Genomic DNA, 13,163 nt, shown 5'->3' with positions numbered 1-13,163 from the left:
ATAGGGAACTTCCAGGATAGCATTTGAAATGTAAATAAAGAAAATAATAATAATAAAAAATATTTTAAAAAAAAGTGGGTTGATTATGTCAGGTATTCTGTTATAGTGATGGGAGGTGATTAACATAACTGGGGATGGTATCAGGTTCATCAGTCTACTGAGCTAGCAATGGCTGGTATATCTGGAATCTGAATATAGAAATGGTTTAGGACCCGCAGATTGGGTGGAACCAGTAAAAAAAAAAGCAACAACAACAACAAACAAAAAACAACAACAAAAAAAAAACAAAACAGGAACTCAAATGGAAAGTGGGTGGTAAAGGAGTGATTCTCTTAAAATGTTGAAACAACAGGTTCTTTTATACAGGATACAAAAAGGTTCAACTTTTCACTTTCAAGAAGGGGCCACAGAAGTTCTGAGGGAGTGTCAGGGCAGCCACTCAATACACGTGCACTGGATTGAATCAAACATAAAGAAACAGGCGTGCCCCAGTGAATAAGTCCTTTGGTATGTGTGAATGTTTGTGTGGGCATATGTGTATGTATTATGTGTGTGAATGCAGTATGCAATACGTATATTTATCTGTGTGTGAATGTGCATGTGTGAACATGTATATGTGTATAAATGCAGTTATACATGTATATGTATGTATGTAAATATGCATGTATTCACACATGTATGTGTGTGAGTCCAGTGGATGCATATGTATATGTGTGTGTGCATAGATGTGTTCAGGGTCCAAGCCCGCAACAAAATTATTCCAGATATTCTGTTTTCTTCAAAGTCATAAAATGGTTAAAATGAGGCTGTGAAATCCTCTTAGGAATACCTTGCTCATGTGAGGCCAATGTGAGGGAAGACTAGACTATTTCAGATATGAAATATGAACATGAGCTTTAGATCCAAAGGACAGAATGAGGTCTGTGGTTTCTGCCATGTACAGAATGGGTGAGCACACACTTCCAAGACACTTCAGCTCCTCTGCTGGGACACATCTGAGGGGTCTCAGTTCCTAGGTCTCTTCTCAGAAAAATACAGAGGTGCTTACATCATAGCAAACTCATTTGTAAAAAGAAGTGACTGTCTGAGGCCTCCCTCAAATACATATTCTTCCTGTAAGACTTTAGAGGTTTTAAACTGAAAGAAGAAAGGGAAAAATAGAAAATGGAAACAAGAATTCAAGTAAAGTTGTATAAGGAGCATACCCGTCACATCACAGAACTGACATCTTGAGAAAAAAAATCCAAAATAACTCAGTATATTGGAACATACTTTTCTCTTGTAGGGATACTGGTTTTTATAGACCCAGTGAATGATTTCAAAATAGACAGGATTGTAGGCCAGGCATGGTGACGTATACCTATAATTTCAGCATGCAGGAGGCAGAGGGAGAATTCAAAGTTCAAGACCAACCTGGTATACTGAGTGAGATTTTGTCTCAATAAACCACCATCCATCACCACCATAACAAGTATAAGCTCCACCCAACCAACCAACCAACCAACCAACCAACTAACGAACCAACCAATCAAAATATCCAAAACTCAAACCAAAAGACAAAACAAAACAAGATTCACATAGTATTTTAGGCCATGTGTGGTCTTGTATGCCCATAATTGAAGTATCTGGGAGATTACCAAATCCTAACCCCTAGGTCACCAGGGACACACTTGGGAAGATGAGGTAGAAGGATTGAAAGTTGCAGCCAGTCAAACTAAATAGGGAGACAGTCTCAAACAAAACCAAGTAAAAGCGAGCCTGTTACAAATCAGAGACAAGGTCACAAGGGAGGGGCTCTCTGGTTGCCAAGAAAACTAGTCATGACCTAGTCAACAAGTTTTTGTGTTTTTTTTTTTTTTTTTTTTTTTTTTTTTTTGGAGACAGGGCTTCTCTGTGTAGCCCTGGCTGTCCTGGAACTCACTTTGTAGACCAGGCTGGCCTCGAACTCAGAAATTCGCCTGCCTCTGCCTCCCAAGTGCTAGGATTAAAGGTGTGCGCCACCACTGCCAGGCTCCTAGTCAACAAGTTGTAAAACCACAGGCTTCCCATTCCTCTTAAGAGGCTATACCCTACAGTCAGAGCCTCAGGCCCAAAAGTCAATGGAGTGTATTCCAGGGCTCCCATTCACTCCAGAGTCCACACTGTTCTTTTGATGAACACACCTCTCCTCTCTAAGCATACACATCTAGGGTGGTGGCTTAGAGACAGCATGGATACAGGGCAGTTACGAACCTGTAAGACCTTCAACCAGGACGGCGAAGATTATACATCTGCTACATGCAGTAATTTCTCCGGGTAACAGAAAATGATGAGATCAAAACACAGGGTATAACTAAAGATATTGCTTTGTAGAACTTCCTATAATTATTTCTGTGATCTTATTAAGAATTTATAATTTATTGGTTTATTTCTAATAATGTCATCAATTTTTATTTATTCCTGTTAGCATTAAGATATTTTCAAGTTTAACATGGATGTGTGTCCTTTGACTTGTCACTAAATATGTAATATGTATGTACATCTCAGAGAGAGAGAGAGAGAGAGAGAGAGAGAGAGAGAGAGAGAGAGAGAGAGAGAGAGCGCGCTAGCTTTTGATGAAATACATATACATTATACATTTCAGGTCATCCATCTTCTCCTAGCTGTTTCAATTTATCTTCATTAATGGTGCTTATCACCATGACGAGGGGAAGAAGCTAAAAACAGGATGCAGGAATGGATGTCAGAGCCAACAGTCATTTGATACCTACCCAGTTTTCTGAAACTTAAGTGTGCCTGTCTTGTTCCTCTAAAGAAGTTAGGTTCCCTGAGATATCTCACATACGTACAGTGGCTTCGAACCAATGCTCACTCAGCCCTGCAGTTCATGGATCCAAGTGTGACAAAGCATGTTTCTGAAGGCAGAGACACAGGATACCCTGGTTTGGGGGGGGGGGGCTGTCCACTGAACAAACGCAGCTCCCTACATGGGCTCCTACACACTGGGCACCCCCACCTGACTCTAGGAGGAGGATGGCCTTTCTGGGATGTTCCTTGAACAGCTGCCACTCTGTCATTCAGGAGCACCCTGCACACCTAAGAACACGAGTGTCTTTTCTGCCGGCTCCCTTTGTCCCACCCCCTTTATTTAACATTCTCCTTTGTACACGTCCATTCTCTTCAGAGACACTTACTGCTGTGGTCTTGTCTTTTATGGACAGGGCTTCAAGGACAATAATCTTACCCTGTTTATCTCATGGCTCAAGATGTGCTTCCCAAATAAAGCTCTGCTAATGGCCAGAAGAGCATGCACAGCAAGAAGGTGGGTGGAGATGTGGTGACAATGCCCAGGATCAAACATCCGAATGTGCAAAAACATCAACAACTCCCAGTAGTAGTTTGGTAAGTCAAGCTGAATGCATGCTGGTATTTGGCAATTCAATGCTACCTACACGTCTCTGTGTGTGTGTGTGTGTGTGTGTGTGTGTGTGTGTGTGTGTGTGTGTGTGCGCGCGCGCGCGCCCGCACATTTCAGGGCAAAACACCAAACTAAACCAAAAGCCTGCAATCCCACCTATTCATATTTATCGTTAATAACAAAAGTATCAAGATAATGAAAATATACAAATTATAAGGGAAGAAAAACCCTCTTATATTCTATATTGTCTACTCAAAAACTAGGCTGGATTGAGCTAGTGAACTGGTGGAGGCTGCAGAATGCTACCCAGTCCAGCAAGCCACTTTCCAGCTGGACCACGCCTGGACATGGCCCATCTCACTTGTTATTCGTCTTTTTCCAACTACTTGGTATGCTGAGACCAAGTAAACGGATTTTGAAATTATCTGGTCGAATAAAATTAGGGAGAAAAGATATCCAGTCTAGACAAAATCTCTATACAATGCCTCTAAGCACAGATAATATTCCACTATTATACTTTGACCTAACCACAGTCCCATTATGAAATGGCTCACTTTCTTACAGAAAACAATAAAGCCCTGGTCTTATAAAGCCAAGTGAACTGCCGGGCCTGCTGACACTGAAGGCTGGCCTTACTTGGTTTCAATAAGGGAGTCAGTAAGATCAGCCCTACTAAATTTAGCCTCTGAGCTGATTTCATCCCTAACCTGTCTTCTCTGCTGACACAAGAGAGTAGGCACAGGGGACACAGTGCTAGGCTGGAACCAACCTATTTAACAAGCACAGATCTGCAGCCAAAAATGGTCACAAACAACTTGCTACTGTGCACAGGAATGACTACCACCAGGGTAAAGAGGCGAGGGCCTGTCCTTCAGGTTCCACGCCCGATGGCCACACCCCTGCACAGCCCAGTGCATTCTACAAATTGTATTCCCTTCCACTGTTCATGTCTCAAGAGTTGTAAATGCAACTACAATTTCATCAGCCAAATTCAATAGCACCCAGAATAAGAAAATACCAGGAACTTGATCCAACACAAAGCTTGAACCAATCTGGAGAAACACATAATGAACGTGAACCAAACTCAGATCATTTTTTTTCTACCTTAAAAAAAAAGTCAATCAAGAAAAATATTTAAAATTTTCAAAAATGCTTTCATTTAAATGACATTTTATTTAAATAGTCAGATGCTCAGGAAAATAAGTGAGCCGTCCACCAACCACAGTGCCAGCACGGGCTGAGTGATGGTCCTGGCTGTGGTCCCGTCAATGCGGAATGCCTGCTGGTATCTGCTGTCGGTGCTTCCTGTCCTGGGACGGAGTGGGAAGGAGAGGATGCACAGACTGTAGAAAAAAGCCAGCTGGGAAAGCTGGCTTCACATCAACACCCAGCCTAGGGGTGGAGAGCCAGACATAGCAAAATGGGGGTGGGGATGGGGTACAGAGAGGAGGCTGAGGGTGGCAGGGGGGTGAAGGATGAGGAGGAGACACTATCTTCTGCCTTGGGTCAAACTCCTTCCTGTTCCTTTCCTGCTCCTTTCCACACAGCCCCTTCCTTCCTGCCTCCTTTAACAAGGTGCCTGAAGCGGAGGAAGCCACTTTTAGGAACATTTTTATACTGGCCTTTCTCTATCTCCATTACCTTGGAAACGGCTACTAAACCGGCATGAACAAAACCCAGGACACCATGCCCTGCCCACTCCCCTATACACTTCACCAAGCAACAGGAACCATTTCTATGCTGGACTGGTGTGGTGGTGCACATGGCTCAACCTCCCGTTCCAAAAGGGGAATTCAACATGACGAGATTTCAAAGTGGATTTAAACAACCAGCAGTAAAAAATGGATATAGCCCTCTGCTCTCCTTGAAACAGATTGCTTTTCTTTGAGAAACAAATGCTGTCCAAATATGCATACAGATCCATGGCCCAGATTTAATGTTCAAAGAAAGTGGTCAGAAAGTAACATCCTTGGGGTAAAATAACAAGAAATGAGTAATCGTCATTATTTTGCAATGTATTACAAGGTATTACTTATTTATTTATGATGCTGCAGATTGAATCCAGAGCCTCGTATACACGAGACAAGTGCTCTACCACTGAGCTACAACCAACCCAGCTCACAACTTTTACTTTCGAGAGCATTTAAAAATATTTATGTGGAAGAAAGAGATGTCAGACAAAGGCAAAGGTCCAGAAGCTAGGACAGCACCACAGCTGTTATTTCAGTATTTTTTGCAAACTGAAGAAAAGCTGATATTCACTATTTTTACCTTGCCTTATATTTTAAAAAGAAAACCAACAAAACATCCTTGTAAAGAGCTTCCAAATTAAACACACACACACACACACACACACACACACACACCCCAAAAGTAACCAGGCCCAAAGTCTATGTGTCTCAATGAACTTCTGCACAGTTGGGAATCTATACATTCTAATTGATGTTTGTTTCTAACATTGGCTTTGAGGGAGAGCTGCCAGCCGGGAACAAAATGAGAGAGAGATGCCACAGAGGAGAAAGGAAGATAGAGAGCCGTCAGGTGTGGACTGTAAGTCTTTACAGAGCTGGGACACAGGGTTAGGAAAGAACAGCCTGCAGAAACATGCATGTGATCTGTGTGTGTCTTCCCAGAGCATGTCACTAAAGTCACGCACCACACAATAAGCTATAAGGGACTAAAACAGAGACGCATTATCCTCCATAAATCTGAGCGTTCCTAAGCGTGATAAGGACAAATGACTTAGGTCAACCGTATTTGGATTTGTTCTCTTCGGAGTGGTAAAGCCTTACCTGCCCTCGAAGTCTTCTGGGACAAGAACAGAAATGAATTCATAAATAAGTAAATATTAAGACCGCTTCCTCCTGCCAAATGCTATTGCTGAAGATAAAATTAAACTAAGAGCATGCAAATGGTGCCAGTCGGGTCTGGGACACCCGAACTGCACTGTTAGTGGTCTGAGGTTTCTCAGAAGTGCAAGCAAGCGGCAGACTGCTGGCACGGGCTGATCGGGCACAGTGGCCGAGGCTCCAGGCCCAGGGGCACTGTCTGAGAGGGCCAACGGAGCTTTTTCAGCAGCCCCCAGGAGATCAGACATGCTCTGGTGCAGTTTCCATTTGGAGAACCCATGCCTGTCTTTCCACAAGGATCCACCCTTGTTTCCCAGTCAGAGTGCTACAGGCAGCGTAACACACTCTGACTTTGCTTTTGAAATTTACCCTTTTTTTTCAAAGAGGTTTAACTCAATACACATTCTCTACCAAAGTACTGGGTATCAGGTACGGTGGTACGTTAGGCATTAGACAAAAAAAATAAACTACAGGCCAGCTCTTAAGAACTCCTGGTGCCTCCTTGGATCATACACAGGTGTTATCCTGGATGGGTGGTTGGGGTTTGGGGAAAACCACGGATGCTGGGGAAGGCTTCCCAGAGCAGACCGTAGGTGAGGCAGATTACACTGTGAAGAGGGCACTGCCAACAAAACTATGCCGGACCAAAGGGAATGTGTCTGCAGAGAACCAAGAGTGTTGCTCCAGGAGAGTAATGGGTAGGATTGGTGTGAGAAGGGCAATATGGAGGGATCCCCAGAGGTTCGAGGTCCACTATGGATGGTAATATTTGCTTGGTGCTACAGACACACGCTCCACCCTGGAGTCATACCTCAGTGCTGTTTATTTTGGAACAATGTCCCACTTGGTTACCCAGCTGGCCTTGAGCTGGTCATGTGGTCCAGGCGGGCCTTGTGTTTATGATACCCCTGTCTTGGTCTCCTGAGCAGCTAGGATAGGGCCCTGAACCACCAGTACAAGCTCTACTGTGTTTGACACCTTATGTATGGTGAAAATAGGATGGCGGAGTAGAGGCTAGGAGCCAGTATTACAGAGGGGTGTGGTAGACGGCAGGCCAGAAGCGGTTCATACACTCATCTGATAGCTGTGTGCTCTCAGATGTGCTCAGACATTTCCTCCCGTATGTCCTTTACTTCCAGCCAAGTCTCCCCTTCCACTTATGTAGCTATACTTATATATACGTCTTTGTCTTACCCCAAATATGTAATGTGTGGTTCATAAAAAATCACATTCAACTACCAGCAAACACGCCTCGTAAACACTGTAAGGATAATCTCTTACCTGAACAGAGCTGTTCCACTTTTGTGTAGTTTAGAGACACGATGTCATTGACCCATGCAATGATGTCATGCCTGCTCATAGTCTCCTGGGTTATGGAGGTAGAATACACATTGACCGCCATTCCCCAACTAGGATAGAACAGATGAAAATAAGCTTACTCACAAGGAAAAAAACAGCATAGGACTATCAGAGACACTTAATCAAGGAGGACACAGTTGGTGGAGATTTATAACCAAGCTTCTTAGACGTGGGTCCCGACCCCATACGGGTGGTGGGGTGGCACAGGGAGGTGGTACAAAATCGGGCATCGGTAAACGGTTTCTGATCGTGCAGCAGCCAACAATTAGTTCATAATCAGATGGGGAATGAATCCAAGGTGTTCCTGGCAGTGCTGGACCATGCGGCGTCAGACTTCACTGCAGCCTTCACTGTGAGCGCATAGGAAACTCACTTCCCCTAAGTACTGCGATACCCCACAATGCCAAGGTCACCGCCTGAAGCCCCCTGCCTCCCATGCTGAGATTACTGTGTTAAGTGCAGTTGTTTTCAATATACATACAAGGCTTTCTTCTCTTACAGAAACACACTGGCTTAATTACAGAAAACAAGGCTTTTGATATCTTCCTGCTGTTGGTCCCAAGGCTTTTGATATCTTCCTGCTGTTGGTCCTTAGCACCTAGGTATCAAACAATGTATCTTAGGATTATATTGTGCTCAAACAGACACATCCATCTCATTAATTGTAAATTTCCTTTTTTTGTGTTATATATATATATATATATATATATATATATATATATATATAATTTTATTTTTTGTTATTTTGAGACAGGGCTTCTCCGTGTTAACAGCCCTGTCTGTCCTGGAACTCTATTTGTAGATTAGGCTCAAACTCACAGAAATCCACCTTCCTACCTCTGCCTGGGATTAAAGGCGTGCACCGCCATGCCCAGCTTGTCATTTTTGAGACGTGGTCTCTATTTCCGGCTGGCTCAGAACTGCCAGTGATCTGCCTCTGTTTCCCATTGCTAAGATCACTGGTATGAGTCACTGTGTCTAGCTCCATGGTAAGATCACATGTGTATTCATGGGCTGTTTTAAAGCTCTATGTGGTTCACTGTCATAAATGTTTGATCTGTGAACCTACTTGGCTTAGCTCATGTGAGCATTTGCAGGTGGAAAGGGGAGTGGGAAGTTTCACCAGTTCTAGAGTGCAATAGGTCTGACTCCACCAAGCCATTTGCTGCCCTTTCCCCCTAGTTCTTTCTAACTGCCTATCTGGATCACATTTCATGTATTTCTCCTGGGGTGCCACTGCATATCTCCTATCTAGACTCTTTGAGCTATGAGATTCTTAATTTGTAAAAGAATTTAGAGTCTCACTTTTGACCTCAAGTCTATGTGGGACATTAAGTTACCAGGCTTACAACACTGTACACCATGACAATCTTGTTTCTTTTTAAATAAGATTTATTTATTTTTTAATTGTGTGTGTGTGTGTGTGTGTGTGTGTGTGTGCAATGCTCATAGAGGATCAAGGATAGATGAGGATACTGAATCACGTGTGTGTGTGTGTGTGTGTGTGTGTGTGTGTATGTCTGTGTGTGAATGTGTGTGTGTATGTCTGTGTGTGAATGTGTGTGTGTATGTCTGTGTATGAATGTGTGTGTGTGTGTGTGTGTGTGTGAGAGTGCAGTGCTCACAGAGGATAGACAAGGATGCTGAATTGTGTGTGTGTGTGTGTGTGTGAGTGCAGTGCTCACAGAGGATAGACTAGGATACTGAATCCTGTGGAGCAGGAGTTACAGGTGGTTGTGAGTGCTCAGTGTGGGTGCTGGGAACTAAACTGGATCCTCTGTGAGAGCAGCTAGTGCTCCTAAACACTGAGCCATCCCTTCAGCCTGGAGAAGCTTGCATTTTACACATTAACTCTCAGAACCTTTATTACAAGTACTCAAAATGCCAGTGTCTCTCAGAGGCTTCCCCTTCTAACAGCTACCTACATAAAGGATTCTTTGTAACATTTAAACCTGGATAGAAATTTTGCAATTCTATGAATTTCATAGCATGTTTATAAGCATATATAATGATAGACATATATTAAGTCTTATTTGAGCAACAAATATACACAAAAAAAGATATGAAGCAGAGTAGCAAACCAGTCATGTCTACTTTGTCATGTCAACTCAACAATCGACTCCAAGCTTGTTTTAATTATAGCCCCATAACTCCTCTCCACTAATCCCATTTCTGGCCCCACAACTCATATTATTTTAGAGTAAATGCCAAGTATGGAGTCCTTTCAGTTATAACGACATCAGAAAACATTAAGCAACAAACCCACCAGCACCAGGACACTGAAATGAGCATCCTGTCTTAGTATGGCAGGTGTTACGATGGCTGGTCATCCGTCTTTGTCTGCATATGGATTTGTGCTTCCTCAGTGGACTTGTTCCTTTCCTATTAACTGCAGGCTAGTCTTGGATATTTCATGTAGACTTTGTAATTGCTACTGAGAGAAAGACCTTCTGTGGAGGCTTCTAAATCTGGGTACTCCCATCCATCACTCTGGGCGTGGTTTAATGCTGCCTTGGCCTTTGCTTTCCTGAAGCCTATGACTTAATCAACAGCCTTGGTCTGGTTCAGGCCCTAGCCTGGGGAATGAGGTGAAAGACTCCTTCATGCAGTGACTGAGCTTTCTCTAGAACTCAGGGAAGGTCTAGCTCCTTCTGCTGTGCTGTTAAACACTGGGATATTTTATTGTCTGTAGGTTGCTCTTAATGTATCATCTCTGATGATCCTATGAAGAAAATCCCTTCTGAGGGAGCCTGAGATTGGATGGTGGACACAACACAGAACAGGTCCTGATTGCTTCTTCATACTTTCTGGGTAACGGGCGTGTCCTGAATATTCTGTAGTCAACAGGACTTTTATTTTGGTTTTGTGAAGTATAACCATGAGGTCACAGAGTTTTAGCAAACTTGATATGCCTTAGTCCATTACAATTTATATCTTGATTGATAAAAGGCATATCTGAGTGTCTGGGTGCTTATTCAGACTGGCTTTTCAGTTCTTTTGATAAAGTCATCCTTGTTTTCTGGTATGACAAGATGTTCCCGGCTCAACTAGTAACTTTCTGACCTAAAACCAGTCATTTCTCCAAGGTCTCGACTTCTTTCTGTAACAGACAGTATTTGGTGACACAGAAGTAAATGCTTTAAACATGGCTAGATAAAAATACCAAAATCTAAAGTTTTCAGGCTTTATAGAACAGGTCTCTATACTTACTAAACAATTACACTAAACTCCTTTGCTTTCCTCAGAGTAATGCCAATCTGCTTCCTGCTCCGAGGTATTAAATAAGGAGTTTATAAACATGAAAACAGCAGCCACACGCCACCCACATGCCAGCCACATGCCTTCCAAGTCAGTGGCTCTCCCCTTCCTAATGCTGCAACCCTCATGTTGTGCTGACTGACCCACAGCCATAACATGGTTTCATTGCTACTTCCTAAGTGTAATTTTGCTACTGTTATAGGTTGTAATATAACTATCTCATATGCAAGATATTTGATATGTGAACCCCCCCTCAAGGGGTCACCAACCACAGGTTGAGAATCACTGCTCTAAATTCTCTTTCCCTTGAAGACCTGAAAATCTGCCAGCACTGAACCCCAGGTATGTGACCATGAATACTTTTCTACACTTCTGTTAAAGCTCCGACTGCATTTCAGTCAACAGCTTTCACTGTTCTCTTTGGAGGATATTTTACTAAGTGAAACCATTTACTTTTACAATGAAATCACCTTTCGCCACCTTTATAAATTCTATAAAGCCTCAGTAAAGATAAATAATTCAAAACTTAAAAGTATTTTGGACCATTTGATAGGATTTCTATATACCGACATAACTTCTGGCAATGGATACACTTTCGTAATGATTTTTTTCTTGTGGTAATAAAAAGCCTTTACATTTCCCAGCAATGGCTCGGCGGAAGGTGAACTGTCAAGTGCCAGATGGCATCCAACCAAGGGTGATGAAAATTGTGCTCCAGGTGACTTAAAAACTAAACAGAGAGGGAAGAAACAAACAGATCTGTGCTTGACAAACACACTCCACTGAGTGGAAAATGGTCTGTAGTTGCAGAAAATGAAGAAATACCAAATAGGGAGGGAAGCTGAGATTAAAACAAAACAAAACAAAACAAAAAAAACCCAAAACACCACAAGTGGACGGCTCCAGAGCAGCCATGAGGCAGCACTTCCCTCCGGGTCTGTGATGATAACATTCTCCCGAGGACAGCTGCCCTTGTATTTATTCCCCCATAAGTAAGGCACTCTGCGGTTTCACAGAACTCACTAAGACAAGGGGCAAACAACAAAAACAGCAGCAGCGTTGTACTTTAGAAGCCTCGTTAGTTGTTAGTTATCAGCCCTGCACTCCAACTGCTTCGGTAATAGGTCTCCGACACACCTGCAGCCCCTGGCACTGCTGGACTGGAGGGCCTTATGGGAAAACTAGGTAAGTGGACAGAGCATGAGGCAGGAAAACCCACTGAGGGAAGAAACGTGCTAATGTTGAAGGGCAGGAACATGCTAACATTTACTTAAACATGGCCGACACATTCGACACATTTCGACAGGTATTTGAATCAACAACCAGGATCAATATAAATGTCTATGAACTCTCTATGCAGACCGGAGCATTCTTGTTATCTATATTCTTCCCAACTCCAGAAAGGTGTTATTTATTAGCTACCATACAAAGTATTGGATTTCACGATGGTGTTTTCAAGCAAGGTTTGTTTTTGATTCTTTTCCTGAGTCTTCACCCTACTCCCTGCCCTCCCTGCTGCCCTTCCACCCACAGTGACCTCCTCTCTGTTCTAATGTCACGTGTTCCGTTGCATACACATTCACACACATGCATGTAAAGACTGAAAGCTAGGATCTACATGAGAGAGAACATTTGTCTGTGCATCTGTGCACGTCTGTGCCACCTGGCTTAATGGACTATTTTCCAGAACCATCCATTTCATGTTTCCTGCATTTCATCTTTCTTGATAGCTACATAAAATTCCTCTGTGTGGACATTTTCATTATCTGCTCATCTGATGATGGACATCTTTCTTGCTGCTGTGAGTAGAGCAGCAGGAAACATGGATGGACAAGTGTCTCTGGTAGATCAGAGTCCTTTGGGCATGCGTCAAGGACTGGTATAGCTGGGGCATCTGAAGTTCAATTTTAATTCTTTGAGACACCTCCACACTAATTTCCATGTTTGTACCACTTTATACTCCAAGCACTAGTGAGCACTAGTGCTTGGAGGGCATCCAATCGTTGCTAAGCCTGGCTGCCATCCATCCTCTTGACTCGGGCTTTGACCATGGTCAAGTGGAATCCCAAGACAGTCTCTGTTTCAGTGAGACAGTTCTGTGCACACCTGACTTTGTGGTGTCCTTTGTTAGCTGCCAACTCAAACATGCCAGCTTTCTGATTTTAGGCCTGACAGCTTTGGCTTGGCATGCCCTGTCCCATGGGAAGGGTCCTTGTGAAGATGCAGCAATCCAGTGTCCATGCCCCACCCTGCCCCTCTGTGTGTGTCTGTGTATCTCTCTCTCTCTCTCTCTCTCTCTC

General features: G+C 43.2%; 1 protein-coding gene across 5 annotated transcripts in view; it reads right to left on the bottom strand.

The window, feature by feature from the left end:
• Mapre2 (microtubule associated protein RP/EB family member 2) overlaps positions 1–13,163 on the bottom strand; it is a 140,865-nt gene that overhangs the window by 55,457 nt on the left and 72,245 nt on the right. For 4 of the 5 annotated variants that reach the window (XM_021214487.1, XM_029546792.1, XM_021214486.2 and 1 more), the window contains one exon: positions 7,528–7,655. The exons of the other annotated variant lie outside the window; for it this stretch is intronic. In XM_021214487.1, the coding sequence (XP_021070146.1) occupies positions 7,528–7,648 (121 nt within the window). In that variant the 5' untranslated portion in view covers positions 7,649–7,655. The remainder of the gene's footprint in view (positions 1–7,527; positions 7,656–13,163) is intronic. 5 annotated transcript variants of the gene reach the window in all.

The sequence above is a fragment of the Mus pahari genome, chromosome 15 (genome assembly GCF_900095145.1).
Source record: "Mus pahari chromosome 15, PAHARI_EIJ_v1.1, whole genome shotgun sequence".
NCBI lineage: Eukaryota > Metazoa > Chordata > Mammalia > Rodentia > Muridae > Mus > Mus pahari.
The sequence above is the reverse complement of the archived record's forward strand: the minus strand, read 5'-3'. Positions and strand labels throughout refer to the sequence as shown.